This window comes from Opisthocomus hoazin, chromosome 3 (assembly GCF_030867145.1).
Source record: "Opisthocomus hoazin isolate bOpiHoa1 chromosome 3, bOpiHoa1.hap1, whole genome shotgun sequence".
Lineage (NCBI taxonomy): Eukaryota > Metazoa > Chordata > Aves > Opisthocomiformes > Opisthocomidae > Opisthocomus > Opisthocomus hoazin.
The window spans coordinates 14,469,834-14,486,795 of NC_134416.1; the positions used below are offsets into that span (position 1 = coordinate 14,469,834).

A 16,962-nucleotide genomic window follows, 5' to 3' on the forward strand; every position below is an offset into this window, starting at 1 on the left:
TGGTTTCTTTCATTCATTCATTCAGGTTGTGATTGCAACTAAAATAAAGTTGCCCCTCAACTCCCCATTCCCAGGTGCTATCTGACCCCCTTGTGCAGGGAAGAGCCGTCTAACGCTGGGGAAATAAACATCAGGCTGCCCAGGGCAGTGGTGGAGTCCCCATCCCTGGAGGTGTTCAAATAACATCTAGATAGGGCGCTTCAGGACATGGTTTAGCAGGCATGGTGGTGATAGGTTGATAGTTGGACTTGATCTTAAGAGGTATTTTCCAACCTTAACGATTCTATGATCAGTAGTTCACCGAGTTGACTTGAATCTGGTTAGTGTTTGTGAAGCCGATTACTGCAAAACCAGTTAAAACCCTCATCGTGGCTCTAAAGATACCAAGCTCCTGTGCACCAAAGAGAGCTAGTGGGGGCCAAGCCTGGGTTTTCAATGGAATAAAATAAAGAGACGAGAAAAAGGTTACCAAAACGTTTAGCCTTTGTTTTATTGAGTTACAACAAATGAGCAACAAGTTAGAAAAGTTGGATTTATTCAAACTCCCTAGCATTGTATTTGTGCAGCATACTGAAAGGTGGGCGTTTTCCGAACCCAGCTCGTCAGAGGAATGCACCGGCCGGCTCTCGCACCCGCTCGCCTACGCACCCACGCTCCCGCTCCCTCCTCCTCCTCCTCACACGTGCACGGACAGACACCCCCACACAAATCCAAATTAGCAGTACTTGGAAAAAAAGTGCACTCAGGAACCTAAGATTGATCTAAAAATTTAGTGGCAGGGATTAATCAGAAATTTCTGTTGCACGCTACAACATCTAAAGCTGGAGGGCAGACTGTTGGTTATGGCATCCATCGTTGTACCAGGTGAAGAAACACAAACAAGTTTGGATTATGAAGCATCTTAATTTCCTCGCTCCAACCCGTCTGGGGGTTGTACTGCATGTTTAAACAGAAAGTGCTAAAAAAAAACCCAACTCGGAGAAAAGGCATTCTAGCCACATCTTCAACGACCCACAGCTGGAGCTGCCTTGTGAGAAGCACAGGAGCTGGAGAAGACTCGCCTTGTAGGAGCACGGAAAAGCACAGATTTAAACACTTCAACCAGTAGCAAGTGGCCATAAAACAAAACAAAAGAGTCAAAACAACAAGAAGAAACCAAACCCCAACCACTCCAGAAGGACCCTCCCCAACCCCGTAACGCATTTAAGTGGGCTGAAATGTAAACCGGGGTGGGGATCTGGGCTCAGATGTTGGTCTGCAACAATCAGACTCCAAAACATAGCAAATCTGTCTTAAAACGCTTCAGAAAAAAAAAAATCTCCTCTCCCTCCCCCACAAAAGACATTTCCCTCCCACAAACCAACCCCCAAATTTTGCAGTGGCATTATATGCAAGAATAACTTGCATCTATTAAAAAGTTAACAAAATTTCCACATTGTACAAATCTGTTCCAGTAGAGGAAGAGGCTGGACAGGAAAAAGGGTGGGAGAGAAGCTAAGGAGAAACCTATGTACAAGGACCCTTCCTTTCTTCCTTTCCTTCTTCCTTTTCTTTTTTAATGCAGTAGTAGGACTTTGGCACTAGAAACGATCCCATGATGATGCTCCACGAGAGTATTTCTCGTTGTGCCTCTGCAAGCGCGGTTTGAGACTTGGAGTCGCAACACGCAATCTCACCCCAGGCAGGAAAATAGAGTTTTCTTCTATTTTCGACAGCATTTCCCCTTCAGCGTCAGGGCAGTGCAGCTGAGGAGTACCCCTGCAAAAATTACAAAAGCAGCACATTATTTTTGAACAACTGTTCGAGCTGTCGACTAACAGGGCATCCAGTTTACATCCCCGCGCAGGCGGTAGCACTGTGTTTTGTGTTAACTGTACCCTGAAGCCTGATGCTGCAGTAGGGTGCTGGATTTCTGTTGTACGTAGCACCCAGCTAATCACCCCGTATAGATTTCTAACAGGGCCATACAGCCCAGCCCTGACTCTGCTCCTCCCTCCCTGCTACGCACCTGGGGCAGATCCAGGCTGGCTCAAAGACGATGTGCACAAGGGATGGGGGCAGCTACTTTGCAACCACAGGACGGATAGTGCTATAAGCAAGAAGACTTCAGGTCTTTCTTCCCTGGTAAATCCTCTCGCTAAATTTTTTTTTTTTTGCATCACTTTAGCAAATAATTATACAAACTGCAAGACAATGGAAAAAAAATCCACGTGCCTGGGCTCTGCAGAGCTGCTCCCTGGCTCCACTGCAACTCCTGCACCTACATAAAGACTGCACCATGGACCAGAGATTACAAAGTAACCCCAAAAAACCCAACCTTCAAATACTCACCCGCCTACACGTCCCCAGTTCCCAGCACAGAGCAAGGGCTCTAACGACAGGGATTATGTTTCAGCATGTTTTTCCCCACTGAGGTGTAAACATGCAAGAAGTGTAAGCACCCACCCAGGCTGGAGCTGCACGCAGCAGCCCAAGGCAGCTCTCCTGCACCATCCTGCTCACCCATCCTGCAGCAGCGCTTACCGAAACCTGAGCTAACCTGGTATTTCACACCTTTTATGAACGGTGCTACCAGGTCTGTTATTTCCCACAAAAGCAGTGAGCTCTGTCTGGCACCTGTAACACAGAAAGCAATGCGGTCGAGAATTGTGGGCATGGGCTTGCACCAACGTCAAAAGCAAAAGTCCTCCCTGTCCTTGCGACCTTTCCTCAAACAGCCCCCTGCTCCTCTGAACTTACTGGTGAATTTTAATTGCTGTGTTGGGTTTTGCTTCCCCCTCTGAAGTCCTTCATTGTATTACAGCTGGGGTCTCTGACTCGACTCACTGGTTTTATGGGAAATGCCAAGTCCTCTGTACTTTGGCCTCACTCCCCGAAATGCTTTCGGGTGACCAGAGTTCTGCAAAAACCACTGGTCGATCCCACACCGACTTCAGCATGGTGCCCTGGAGCCCGACACCAGTAACGGGCACTATAGCTAGCTTTATGGATGAAACCCTAAACCACAAGAAAAACGAGAACTTCGACAGAAAGGGAGGGAAACCCCAATGCTGTCCACTTTTACCAGCTTCAGACACCAAGGAACCCACTAGGCTACCAGCAACCGAGTGATCTCAGCTCCTGCAGCGGTGCAAAACGGGTTGGAGACCTCAAGAGCACCCAGATCACCTCTGATGCCCAATATGATGCACGCAGCAGAAGCAAGGGGTGACTTCCTTCAGACTCTTTGTTTTTTTTCTGGTGTGCAACTCCCAGACGTGGTTTTCCATCGGCACATCTCCACAGAGCAGTTGCCACAGCCATCAAGAGCCAGGGCATGCATCTTCTGGGGTGTCCACCTACCTCACTCCTGCCACGAGCCACGGACTTCAGTGCTTACACCTGGCAGGGTTTGGGCTTAAAATGGAAGTCCTGGGGTAACTCTAAAAAAGAAAGTTTACAGCGGAGAATGTGGTGGTGGGGATAAAAATATGCTTCTGAGAAAAAAAAAAAAAACAAAAGCTCCGGGCTGAGGAAATACTGATCTTGGGGAAACCCCACGGGGAGACAATGCTGTGAAGAAAGCCAGCAGTAGCTGCCAACCACTCTGGCACGCTCTGATCCCGCTCTCATGTCTGAGCTGCAATTTGCTGCATTTAATTTAGGACCAGTTTCTGGTTGCCAGGCTTGCGCAAATGGGGACAACAGACCTAATTTTGACCCGTGCTGTTGGAAGGCAGGAAAATCTCTGTTGATGGAAAGGAAGCTATAAAGCACTCTTGTGATAGAGCCATTGGGCCTCGTTACAAGAGGGATGCGAGGCTTCACCCTGCAGCACCTGGAGCATCTTCAGTGATGGCTTTAGGGCACCCTACAGCAGCCGCTCAACATCTTGAAGGCCCTGGTACCCTGCAGGGACAGGTCTCCCAGCCTCACTCTTCAGGAAACCTGACCTGATCCGTAGAATAAATCCAATGTTGCCAAAAGCTTCAGATATGGGCTTAGTAACGGAGCCTTTTGTTAGTCCACGTGTTAGTATTTCCGAGTCCGGTGCGAATCCTGCTCTCGCTGAGGCCAGGCGCTCGTGAAACTCCCACTAGCTGCAGCAGCAACAGAATCTGCCGAGCATGGATCAGTTCTGAAAAACTCAGTTTTCTAAGTCATAAGGTCTGTTTAGGCTGTAACACAAATACTCCCTAGTAGTTTCAGAAACTCGTAAAGCTACACACTGGAGTATAGAGTGACCCAGATGGTCTGGAAGAGCTCAGGTTTTACAGCAGCCACACACAAATTCAGCCAACAGGAGTATGGAGATCGATCACTGAAAAACAGTCACTTTAAACTACGTACATCAAGCTGGGAAAACAGCAACACCACAAGTACCAAAGAAGCCTGTTTCTGCTCGATGCAGGGTACAGCAGTGAAAGTTTCACATAGTAACTGTGGCTGTGTGAGAGCCAAGAGGAGGAGAAGTCCCTTGTCAGCTCTTCAGTCTGCCTCTTACGTGTGGCCAGGACAGTGACACGACCCCTCTAAGGCACCGAGACGTACGGTGTTAGGAAAAAATTAGACTTTTATAAGACAACAAGTAGAAACAAGCTCTCCGTCAGGTCTTATGCTGTCTTTGCTTTCGAGTCATACCCTGGATGTCACGTAAGATAACAACTTGCTAATTTAATACCAAAGAGTTAGTAAAAAATTATGTAAGATAGGCTTCACAAAGATAAGGGTGAAAGCTTATCCTGAAGGAAAAAAGAGCCAGTAGCTGCAATTTTTCCACAGGTCCTATCAGTGTGGGGTATAAAGCTTCCAGCTTTTGTGTCACAACGCCTGTGGCAATGCCTCCACAAGGGCACCGAGAGCAGGCACTTGCACTCCTGGGCTGAGACTTACATGGAGAATAAAGGAAAATGAAAAAGACTTTGGGCTTTTGTCAAGTCCCCAGGCCAGCACGCTGCAAAACAGGCAAAGAGCAGAGGACAAACTGATCTTTCAGCACGGTCCTCGCAGTGGAAGCCCTGCTCCAGTGCATCTCCTCTCAGTAGGTGTGTTTTACAACCAGCCACTGGAAAGCTCCTCATCAAAAGGATAACCCAGCGAAAGTTTAACTGAGATCAAAGTTCTTATTAAAATTCCTCTCTGATAATACTTGAGCACCTCCACAGCCCTGGAGCTTTATGATCAGCATCTGTGCCAGGGCACAAAGGCAGGAGGTTCACCCCAACGTTCCCTACACTGCTCACAAGCACAAAAACGCAGGCACTAAACCTACGCTGCTGGGAGAGGACTGCTGCAGGGCTTGGTTTCATGGCACAAGAGGTTTGTAAGAAATAGTGGCTTCAGGCAAACCCCCGTCTCCTGCCGTCTCCCCACTCCCTCTCCCAGCCCCTGGCCTGCTCCCTCTCCTCAGTACAAACGTTTAAATCTGGAAGGGGGAAATGATCTGGAATAACAACCCTGGAAAAAAAAAATCCCACCATGCATTTATTCATCGCGCCTTTGATTTTAAAAGGCAGATCAGATCCTGGCTCTCCTTTCTTATGTGGCCGAGCAACAGTGGCAGCCCAGTGTGCCTCCGGCTCATGTTCCTGTGTCCCTCCTCCTTTAACCCCTGCCTTCACCGCACCGGTAACACAACCTGCTCCTCACACCCCCCATTACCAGCTTCTGCCAGGATAACGCAGGACAGTGCCTTGCACTGCAGTCTGCGATACAGATGCTGCGGTGACATTTCTCAAAATTAGCCAGTACAATTCGTATTTAAAAATGAAACCACTACAGAGTTTCCCTTTTCAACTCACAGAAAATGTCCAGGAGACTTTTGGGCAAGTATTGCACAAGGAGAAAGAGGAGGGCTCTAGGCTAGTCAGTAGGACTGGCTAAGAACTGCACCTCTGCAACAGAGAGTAGCTCAATTCAGGTACTGCCAGCTGCAATAGTAAAAGTCTTCAGTGCAAGGATGGAGGGACTTCTATCAGTCCAGGCTTCTGTATTTCCTTTTCTTTTTTTTTTTTTTTCAAAGAAATACTGAAGATTATTATACTTATTAGACACCAGAAAACTACTAACTCTTTCTAAAATAGACGTTCTCTCACTGTGGTTGTTAATGCAGGGTGCTGAGCTTCCTGTAGGAGAAGTTCTAGCTTAAGGAGACTACAGTTTGGGAGAGACAGACTCGATTATGCCAAGTACAAAATGTTACAGGCTCCAGTCAACTCAATTCAACATGCAAGTCAAGAAATGCTGATGGTGCTCGCTCCAGATTTATACCTGTGCAACTGTGATCAGAAACAGCCGTCACGTCTCCAAATAACACATCCTTTGACATTACGGAAGAGTGTATAAGACCCCCTTAAAGAAAGGCCCTGCAGCTTGCTTTTAAATTCAAGATCGTATGAAGAAGAGCTGCTAAAACACCCACACAGCTTAGTCTGGGGCATTTCCTAAGCCTCTAGAGTGAGCAAGCAGAACAAAGCGAGGCTGAAGACTGTTCTCACCTGTAACAGGAAGAGAGCACATTTGCATGAGCCACTTCAATACCCACAACTTGGGTTTTTTTTTTTGCTTGCTGTTGCATAAAGAAGCATCTCTGTCCTGGGCCCTTCCCCCAGTGACCCTTTATTCTGAGCAGGGCAGGATGCTGCAAAGGAAGGACCCGAGGTGCAAAAACAGGCACAGCCTCTATTCACAGGAGATCAACGATCTGTCAGCAAGAGGGATATTAGCAACTAGTGTTACTTACTGTTTCTTTGCGTGGCTCAGCTGGTATGTTTTACCTCAAGCACTGCAGAGGTTACATAGGTTGTTTAAAGGCAGAAAGTTTAAGGTTTAATCACTTACTGCCAAAAAAAAGAATAAAAATAAAAAATAAAAATGTCCCTTATCCAGGACTTGACCCACAAGGAGACAAGGAGCAAGGCAAACGGCACTACCCCCTCCCCTACCATACAGTTGCTTCGATTTACAAGCAAGATGGGTCTCCCTTTTGTTCAGGCACCTAGCAGGCACAAGGATCCGGCAGGGATGGGCTCCAGGAATTTATACTGAAGCGGGGCTACACAATGCTGGAAGCACACCCGGACAGAGGCAGGCTCAGAGAAACAGGGCACCATTAGCATTACCTGCCTATACGTGGGAATTGTCTCCAGATATACTTTCAGAGTCAAAGTCTGCCAGCTCTGCCTGGCCTCCGGGTGCCGTTTGGCTCCAGCTGTCCGTACAGTCTGAAGCAGCGTCATCCTCGCCCACTGTCACCTCCACCCAGTTGACCTCCGCCGGCTCCTCATTCTCCTCGCTGCCGTGGCCGTCGTGGCTGTTGCACTCCAACCTGTCCGTACCCTCCGCTTGATTCCCCAACAAAGAGTCTTTCAGTGGCTCACAGTCTCTTTTTGCTCTCACCACCAGTTTCCTCCCATTCTCTTCATTCAGTTTTTTATGCTCCTGGTAACGCTGTCGAGACACCTCATTACCATTCTTTGGACTCTCCACGTGTTTTGATCCCTTTTTCTGGCTTTGCTCATTACGGCCATCAACAACGTACTGCTGCTGGTACTGGTCAATCCATTTAAGCGACCCTGTTCTTAGTGAAGACCGGTTTTCCTTGAACCAGCGCACTATTTCAGTTCTTGTGAGCCCAGTCTGAGATGCTAACTGGTCATACTCCTGGGGTGATGGCCACTGGGTCCTTGCAAATGTGCTTTTCAGTAGATGAATCTGCTCTTGGGTTTTCTTAAATGTGGTGGAGGACCCAGATAAAGCACCAGGGAGCTGAGAGCTACTCAGCAGTTCTGCCTGGCTTATTGCACCGTTGGGAGTTCCTTGTTCTTTAGTTTTTCTGTATGATCCCATTGAGTCCAAGACAGCTTGCTCCATGCTGTCCCTTATCTTTCGCCGCTCAGAGAACCATGAATCTATCTCCCTCCTACTCAGCTTAGTCTCCGCTCGAAGCCTGTCCAGTTCTCCTTGGGTAGGAAAAGAGCATCTTAGGAAACTCTCCTCAAGGGCCTTAAGTTGCTCTTGGGTTTTCTCTTTGAATCTCTGGGGAGTGAAATCTGTGTATGGGTGAAACAAACGGCTGAGTCGACCAGCTGAAGGTGCTATTTGATCTTTCCCTAAAGTATCGCCAGGGATGTGCACGATGCCCCTTTGGCTTCTGTACCTGTGGTCACTGAACCACTTCTTGATCTCGCTCCTGGAGAGACCGGTAGCCTCTATCAGCCGGTAGACTTCCGCATCATCGGGAAACTGGCTTGCCGTGAAACTGGCCTTCAGCTCTGCTATCTGCTCCTTCGTCTTTTTTCGCTCACTGGCTGGCGTCAGAGGTACAGCAGTCAGCTTGGCAGGAATCTCAGGCACCTGAACTATGTGAGGACGCTTAGGCTCCGGGGCACTTGATAAGGTCTGTATCGTCCTCTTTTGCCCCTGGTTCGGGGCAATGGCAAGCGTAATTGGTGAGCAGGAAACGGCTGAACCATTTGACACAGGAGTCAAAACCAGACCAGTCTGGCCCAGTATCTGACAAGGCAAAGCTGTCTGGATGATGGGCTGGGGCATTTTTGCAGTTGTCAAAGGAGCTGGCAGGACAGTGATGGTTTGGGGAACTGCCTGGATAGTACCATTGAACATCTTCTTTCTTGCCTCCTCCACTTCTTCAGGAGACCAACTTATACCATGCTTCAAACGTTGCGTAGCAAACCAGATTCGGATTTGCTCTTCTGGATGTTTAGATGCTGCTGTCAACCACGACAACTCTGCCTGCGTTGGGTAAGGAAATTTATTAAAGGAGTTGATCATGGTTGCGTTAGTGTCCAGTGCAGAGTTGTATTTGGTACTGTTCAGAGGTACCGGGACCTTGGGGACAAGGTTAATATTTGGCGGCAGCTGTACAGAGGGCATAACATGGGCTAACACGTCATGGAGAAGGTCTCCATTTATACAAGCAATAGCTTCAGTGGCTTCAGTTATGATGCGGGGGAGAGCGCCATCCACGTGGTTTTCCACAACTCCCTCTTCGGGCTTTTTGGGACCCTTCTTGGATTCCCCTTTAGGCTTTCCCAGTTTCACCACTGGCGTTTTACTTGTGCTAATTCCCCCAAGAAGTGAATCATCACACTGTGCATTTTCTAGCCCACCACTTGTGACAGTGACATCGTTAGCGGTGGTCTCAATGGACTGCTCTAAAACAGTCTGATTATTGCGTTTAATTAATTTCAGTTTGAAGTTTGTCTCTCCCGGGTGGTATTTTGTGTTGTGGTCAGATAACGAATCATATTTTTTGGTTGTGAAGTTGCATTCAGCACAGACATACAGGGGGTTGAGGATGACATTTGGATGCTGAGTGTCAACATGTTCTGTAAATTCATTTAAGTTTTGTGTTGAGTAAGGGCAGTATTTACACTCATAACCGCCCTGGGGTTTCTTAGACTGATTTTCAGCTGGGGGCTTTGCCTCAACCACTTCACAGTCTTTGGCTGAACTTTCCGAAGGCAAATTTTTTTTAGAGTCCTGCTGCGGTGCACCAGCCCCCTTCTCTTTAGGGGCCTCTACAACCTCGGCACTTTCCTGCTCCATGACTTCAGAAGTTCGCACCATACAGGGAGTCGTTGATTTTCTTTTGCTAGCCATGGCAGCCGCTAGCTGCGGGCTGGTGTCCCAAATGGTGACGTTTTGTGACAGGGTGAGCAATCAACTCAATAGATCTTGCAAACGGTTCCAACCTTCCTTGATTATTTTACTCTGTTTTGCCTAATGAAGAATTTCTGCCCTGGCTGTGACCATCAGCTCCATCAGTAGCCCTGTCAGCTGCATGACACCTGTGAAACAAAGCACACATCATTAGGCACAGATCTATAAAACACAGATTTAGCAGAAAGCCACGGCTCAAGATATGTGCGTTTACAAGGCCGTTTTGGACAATGCTGAACTCCTGCCCCCCGCCCCCATCATCAACTTAAGAGTCAAAAATCTCCCCACAAAGAATAAAAGCAGTGGATAATTTGCAATGAAGTGCACCACAGTTAGAAAATGGCTTTGAAACAAATAAGATGAACAGACAGGGGATTTTAATCTCCACTAGACTCAACTTTAGCTGGAAAAGAAAGAAGATACTGCTATAAATACTGTATCTTTTTATAGAAGCCACAGTTTTTTTTAATTATTATTTTGAAGCCTGCAAATTTGAAATTCAGTGTGATTTATATTAAAGTTAATTACTTCCCACTGTCACTTACCTTGTAAATATGTCTAATAAATGATTGTGGTTACTAATGATGGGTAATTTCTAAATAAAGCTATAGGGCCTGCCTTGGTTGTAAAAGTAAAGGCAGAAAGAAGAGTTAATGTAAATCAACGTTTTCAAACATCTGTGTCTTGACAAGAAGTGGGTTCAAAGAAAACACAGCAGATCTATGGAGGCCTGTCAAGTCTTTTCCAGAACAAAAGTTTCCTTAAAACACCGCTCTTCATGCAATATTGACAAAGGTAGCTAGCGAAGGTCACAGAAGCCCTTAAATCCCTTTCAAACAGTGTCCCTTCCTGTGACCCTGCTGATACTCTCATCAAGCCCTGTCTGCACACTTCCTTCCCTACAGAATTAAAAAAAATCCATTTCTAAGCATGATTCATCTGTTGAAGCCGTTTTGGAAGTTCCCAAACTTAAGAATTCTGTGAAACATATTTTTAAAAAGATCTGAAGTCAACATCAGTCAGCACAACCGCAAAGAAAAACTACACCAGCTGTCCTAGGGTCTACCCGCACTCATCGGGAGCAGATGGAGGGAAGGAGGAGAATTTAGTTGTCAAAACAGTTTCATTAATTGGAAGAAAAAAAAGTCACTCTCCTATTTGACAAGATGCCTTTTCTAATCAGTCCTTGACTCCAATTTGCTACTCTTCCTGATCAGATAGACTCTTGATTCATAACAGTTCCAGTCCTGACAGAAAATTCATCTTTTACAATCAAGAAGTCCTTGGGATGGGGTGGGGAAGGTGCTGGGGTTTACAGACTGAAGGAGGACGGGAAGTGGAGATTTGCAGAGTGGATAACACCTGCACTGATTGTTGTGTAAGTGTATTAAATGGAGAATATGAACTACAGAGCTAATGAAAGACGTCCCTGCCCGTGGCACAGGGGTGGACTTTAAGTGTCCCTTCCAACCCAAACCATTCTGTGATTCTATAACCTCATGTCTAACCTAACACAGATATTCTCACTGTGAACCCTTGTCCTGGTTTCGTCTGGGATAGAGTTAATTTTCCTCTGAGTAGCTCCTGTGTTTTGAATTCAGTACAAGAAGAATGTTGATAACACTGACGTTTTCAGTTGTTACTATGAAATCAAGGACTTTTTCCAGTCTCCCATGTTCAGCTAACGAGCAGGTGTGCAGGAGCTGGGAGAGAGCACAGCCAGGCAGATAGCCAAGCTGGCCAGTGGAAATATTCCACACCATAGATGTCATACTCAGTTTATGAATGGGGTTGGCTGTGGGGCAGGAATCTGCCCCTCTTATTTCCGTGAGTTTGAATCCTCTCTTGCCTGGGAGTTTGAACTTTTTCAGGAGTTTTGCGGAATTCACAAAATTCATGAGTTTGGCATTCCGCGATCACTGGACTGCTAGCGAATCGGTTGTTGGGTGGTGAGAAAAACTGTATTGCATATAGTTTGGTCTGCATCTGTATTATCATCATTATTATTGGTAGTATTTTTTAACAGTATTAGTGTTTCCTTTGTTGTCTTATTAGACTGTCTTTATCTCAACCCACAAGCTTTTTATTTTGTCCATTTCTCCTCCCCATCGTGCTGGGGGGAAGGGAAAGGGTGAGCGGGCGGCTGTCAGGTCCTAGTTGCCGGCTGCTGGGTTACACCATGACTAACCTGTAAATGATGAGCGGCCTCCAGTATTCAGCAAACATGGAGATCAAACGAGATAAAATCCCATTGCAGGTACATCTGGACACCTCCAACATCAGCAGACAGTTTATAACCACCTCAGCACTGTCCCTGCACTCGCTCCTCTCACTTGTGCACTGGCATGAGAGCCAGAAAGAGTCGCTGTAAAAGCAGCCGCTAACTTCTCAGTTTTGTTTGCAGCTGCTGAATACTCTGCAGGTCTCTAGAGCATATTTCTGCTACTGTGCCCATCACAGATCACACCACTCCTGTATGCATGGGAACTCAAAATGCTATACTGCCAGAGGAAGCACTTCCAACTGGGGATCAGAGCAGGCATAGCAACTTCCAGCGTGAAGCAATTCTCCATACACAAAGCACTTCATACACAAATTCACCATGAAGCACCTTTGCAGGTAAGGCTCTCGCGAAATGCAAGCTGTGAAACGCTAAACGTGCACCACAGAGAAGACGCTGTGCAGGGACGCTATTCGTTATACTGCGACGGCCCAGCATCGGCGCACGGTGCTCTGCGTTCACAGCCACCACCATCTCTGCACTTCCCAACCCCAGCAGAGACCGGGGATGCTCCCACACACTCACTCTGATTCCGTGAAGCACTGGAGCATCTGGTCGACTTTCAACAGTGCATTTCTGCTCTGGGCACTTCCCTAGGAAATGGGGCATCTTTGCTGAGCTCCATGAAACAGGGATGGGGTTGCCCTCAGACTTCTGGCTCTGCCTCAGTCAGGATGACACAGTGCCATTTCCCTCTAACCTGGGATCATCAACATCATCATCACCATTCCCCAGAGCATTAGTACCTCTGAGCCAATGTCTCCTCTTCTGTTTCCTTTTTTCCTTCTCCCTTTTAATAATAAACAAGCAGATGAACAGTGGGAGAAATGATGCCTGGTTTTCTACAGATTTATGACGACTGACCTTTAAACTGGATTACACTGAATATTCTCTATTATTTCCACATATTCCTTCAAAATTCCATTCTACTTCCCCTGACAATTGTCCTCCCGTAGAGTACTTTGGCTGCGATCTGTGGCTTGCTGCATCCCACTGCAGATGGGATCAGAAGCTAGAGACAAACATGCAACGTCCATCCAAACATCCATCCTCCTGGCCGCCCATTTTTAATGATGCTTGCAGAAAATGAATTATCTTTGAAGCTTCTTCCCTTGTACCCAATTTGGCTGAACCAGGCCAAAAGGTGAGAGAAGGGGGCAGAATGGGCTCTACAAGCCTGGCTGCTGCTGGAAAGAGGGTGAAGGTGATTGGGTCACCTCACTCTGACCTGCAGATCCCACCCTGCTCATGACACTGACTTTCATAGATGAGGGAAGGGAGGCTCAAAGCAGTGTCCTGGGACAGGGTGGTGGAGATAAGGATGGAGCCACATCTTCCGGACGCTCCTCCACAGCTCACTCGCCCTCCCAGACCACATGGCTGCACCTAATGGTCTGCTCCTTTTCTGATGTATGACGTTCTGCAAAATTCATGTGGCATTATCAGCAAAAGGAAGAAAATTCAACAGACATCAAAGACAGAGCAAGGCTTATTTATATTTCACTGACACCCCCCTCCCCCCAAAGAAGAGCGAGCTCAGAACAAAAAGATAAAGGAATGGGACAGAAGATAAAGACTGGAGAACAAGAAACACCTAGGTTGCAACTTTGAATCAGTCAAAGGTTTCTTAAAAGTCAGACTAAGTGTTTTGAATTCCCCAGTCTCTAGAAGCTTAGCAAACTCTCTGCTGCACTTAGCTGCTGCGCTGAGCTCCCACCTCTCATGAGGATCTTCCACAAGCAAGGATGCTCTGATATGGAGGAAACCAAGGTCCCTCCAAAATATATATAAATGAGTGGATGGATGAAAAAAAAAAAAAATCTGTCTGCTACTGTTTTGCTAGAAGATTGTACAGATTGTTACTTCTCTTCCATCGTCTATTCCACAGAGTGGTTTTCTGCACGACTAATTGCTGGCTTGCTAACTTTACACTTCAAATAGCTTTTCTGCCACATGAGAATCACTGTCCACTACAGAAATAAAGCCCAAGTCAAATGCTTCTTTTTGGAGGTCAGTAACAAAACCAAATGAGTTTCAGTCCAAGCTGTACAAATTCGGGGGCTCACAACCAGCTGGACACCATCTTTGTCCCTTCAACCTGTGCCCTGAAAGAGCGGAAGGAAACAAGGCCCAACACCTGCATAAGCCAGGAGACTTTATTAGCACCTCCAAGCCATAGCCGCTCCAGGACCTCGGTAAGGATGTCGTTTGGGATAAATCAATACACAGTTGGCTAAGGAGGATGGAACCTCTGTGGCACATTTCCGGGAGCTGCATCACGTATGTTTGCAGGAGCTGCCATGTCTCACTCGAGAACGTCAGAGAAAGCACCAGGAGCATTTCATAGCTTTCAAACACGAGGTGCTCGTCAGAACACCAAACCCACGGCAGACAGCTTTGAATACATGGTGTTGCTTCTGACAAAGCTGCTAAATGATGCTGCCTTGGCTCCTCCGATTCAGGAGCGAGGTGGCTCTCCCACATGGTCGCTCTGCTGGAGTTCAGTGGGCAGGGCAAAACACAAACCTGACCCCAGAAACCTCTGGATTTCACCTGCAGATGGTTGTTCCTCCAGTTAGCTATGACTACCAAAATTTCCGGGGGGGAGGAAGGGAGAGAAGATACCCTTCAGCAACACTGCTTCCTGATGGGAACCGGAGCTACACTTCATTACCTGGGCCATGTCCACAGCACACACATCCCTTCAAGGGACAAAATTCACACCTGATTCCCAATGAACGGGAATGCACCATGGACCGCTCAACCTCTGTCCCTAAGACGACCTGGCTCACCCTCAGCGTTTCCTTACAGACAGGACCCCAGACAACTGACCTTTTCTGGAATGCTGCCACCGCAGGGTGCCCACAGGCATGGGGTGCCCACAGGCATGGGGTGCCCACAGGCATGGGGTGCAGGGGTGCTCTCAATGGCTGCCCTGCGAGCAGCCCATCGACACGGGGAGGGAAGGCAGCCCTCACCCCTCCAGCTCACCTGCCACATCTCCTGCTTGTCTTGCCATGCTGTGGGGGGTTGGAAATACCCCACAAAACCACCTTTTTTAAAAAAAAAAAAAACCAACCCAAACAACACACAAAGCAGCAAAAGGCAACCAGGTAAAAACCAAAAGCACTCGGCTCCAAGCAGACAGCTGCCATCATGAATGAGGTCCAAACCAAACCACCGAGAGCCTGCGTGCAGTAATAAAAGCTTTGGATTTGCTTTGCTTCAGCAAAGCCATCCGGGATGGGAGCGTACAGGCCAGAAGCAACGCGTTCTTTTAAACCTATTTCCCCAAAAGTGCATCACAGCAGTTATGACTGAAGCCCTAGTCTGGTTTCATTTAATTTCTGAAGTTTAATTTGTTTAATTAACAAAATAACCCAGCCACAGTCCTCTGATCTTTCAAATCCCTGTTAAAATGGCTCCGGCGCATCAACGCGAGAACAAAGCGGGACCTAATTTGGCAACTCTGTGCATGACTGAGGAAACGCCACATTTCCTACCTGTTCACCTGGCCCCAGGCTGGGGAAACTGGAGAACCGCACAGGGAAAATAAGCCTTACTTTTAGGCCTGGCTGGTACTGGGAAATGTTTGCCTGTGTAGCAATGCCACCTTCCAGCAGAAAGATATAATCGTACAGTTCAAGCAAAGGGAGGGGGGGCGGGAAGCAAAAAAGCTTTCTCTTGCTCAGCACTGAAATCTTTTCACTCTCTCCCATCTTTCCCTTGTGCACATAGCTAGTTTTACAACCCCCCCTCCCAAAAAAAGCAAGTATTTGGGTAGAGACTGAACTCCTTTTCTGCAGTGCTGTTCCCACGTGGGCTCTTCCAAGGTGGTGGCAGAGTGGGAATTTTCCATGGCAGCTGGGACACAGCCCGGTGGCAGAAAGCATCGGCCAAAATCCTGTGAGCTGTGGCTGGGCAAGTGGTAGCGCAGCAGAGAGACAGGGCGAGATGCTATCTGTCTTCTCTCGTACCCCAAAACTTAAGTGAGTCTAAAAAAGGCTGTCATAGACAACCAAATTTGAAGGGATGTAAAATTAAAAAGCATGGAAAACCTTAACTTTGGCGAAAAGGGAAAAGTACACCCGAAATATCACCACTCCGTGCTGTGTCCTGCTTCCAGTCAAGGGCTGGAAGAAAATAATACAACAGAGGCTGAAACAAGCTGAATCCCCACCCAGTGCAAATACATCTTTTCTTTTCACAGATATCTTGTTTGTTTTTTTTGAAAAAAAAAAAACAAAGAAACAAATCAGAAAGAAAAACACTTTAGTGACACTTGTGTGATTCGCCAGTAAAATCTTTCTCATTTTTCATCTCACTGTATTGTTTGCTCTGCCCTGTGCTAGCAGAGGGTTCCCAGCATCCGGCCTCATCTGAAAAGGAACAGTGGGAAAACCACCACCACGAGGATACCTGCAAATCAGCACAGGACTACAGCGGGTTTCACTTGTAAGGGCCAACTGATGTTTAAAGAGGGTGGAAGCATTTTATTGCTTTGCTGCTCAGGAGCTCAGTCTCCAGGAACAACATCCTCTCTGCTATGCAGCACAAACAACAGCAAGTTACGTCTTTGTAATTTAAAAATAAACAATCATCCCAACCCCTCAAAAACCCTCCCCATGTCTGAATGTGATGTTTAATATCGTAGAGGTACAAACTCCTCCTTACAGCTTTCCCATGCCCCTTCCCCAGCTGGAGGATGCAGCAGGAGGAAGAGGAGGTGCACAGCACAAGACCAAACCAGAGCTCACTAGAAAGGACTTGCAGGACAACTCTTTCTGTCCCTCTTTTTTGGGGGGGATACTATCCCACTTCATCACGCAGCAGGTGTATCTCAGCAAACCTCAGCACGGATGCTGCACTCAGTCCTGAGATTTGAGCCAGGCCTGGCTGCCCACCGCCTTGTGAACACCGCAGGCTGCTTTTAAAGCAGAGACACCAGAAGCACAAATTTTTCCCTGAGCTGAAGAATTTGCCACCCCTTCCAGGACGTGTAACCAACCATGCCGCAG

General features: G+C 47.3%; 1 protein-coding gene across 4 annotated transcripts in view; it reads right to left on the bottom strand.

Moving 5' to 3' along the window:
* Positions 1 to 472: 472 nt before the first annotated feature.
* Positions 473 to 16,962, bottom strand: part of ZHX2 (zinc fingers and homeoboxes 2) — a 76,626-nt gene continuing 60,136 nt past the window's right edge. For all 4 annotated transcript variants that reach the window (XM_075415620.1, XM_075415619.1, XM_075415618.1 and 1 more), the window contains 2 exons: positions 7,101 to 9,791; positions 473 to 1,758 (listed from right to left, as the gene is read on the bottom strand). In XM_075415620.1, the coding sequence (XP_075271735.1) occupies positions 7,105 to 9,603 (2,499 nt within the window). In that variant the 5' untranslated portion in view covers positions 9,604 to 9,791 and the 3' untranslated portion in view covers positions 473 to 1,758; positions 7,101 to 7,104. The remainder of the gene's footprint in view (positions 1,759 to 7,100; positions 9,792 to 16,962) is intronic.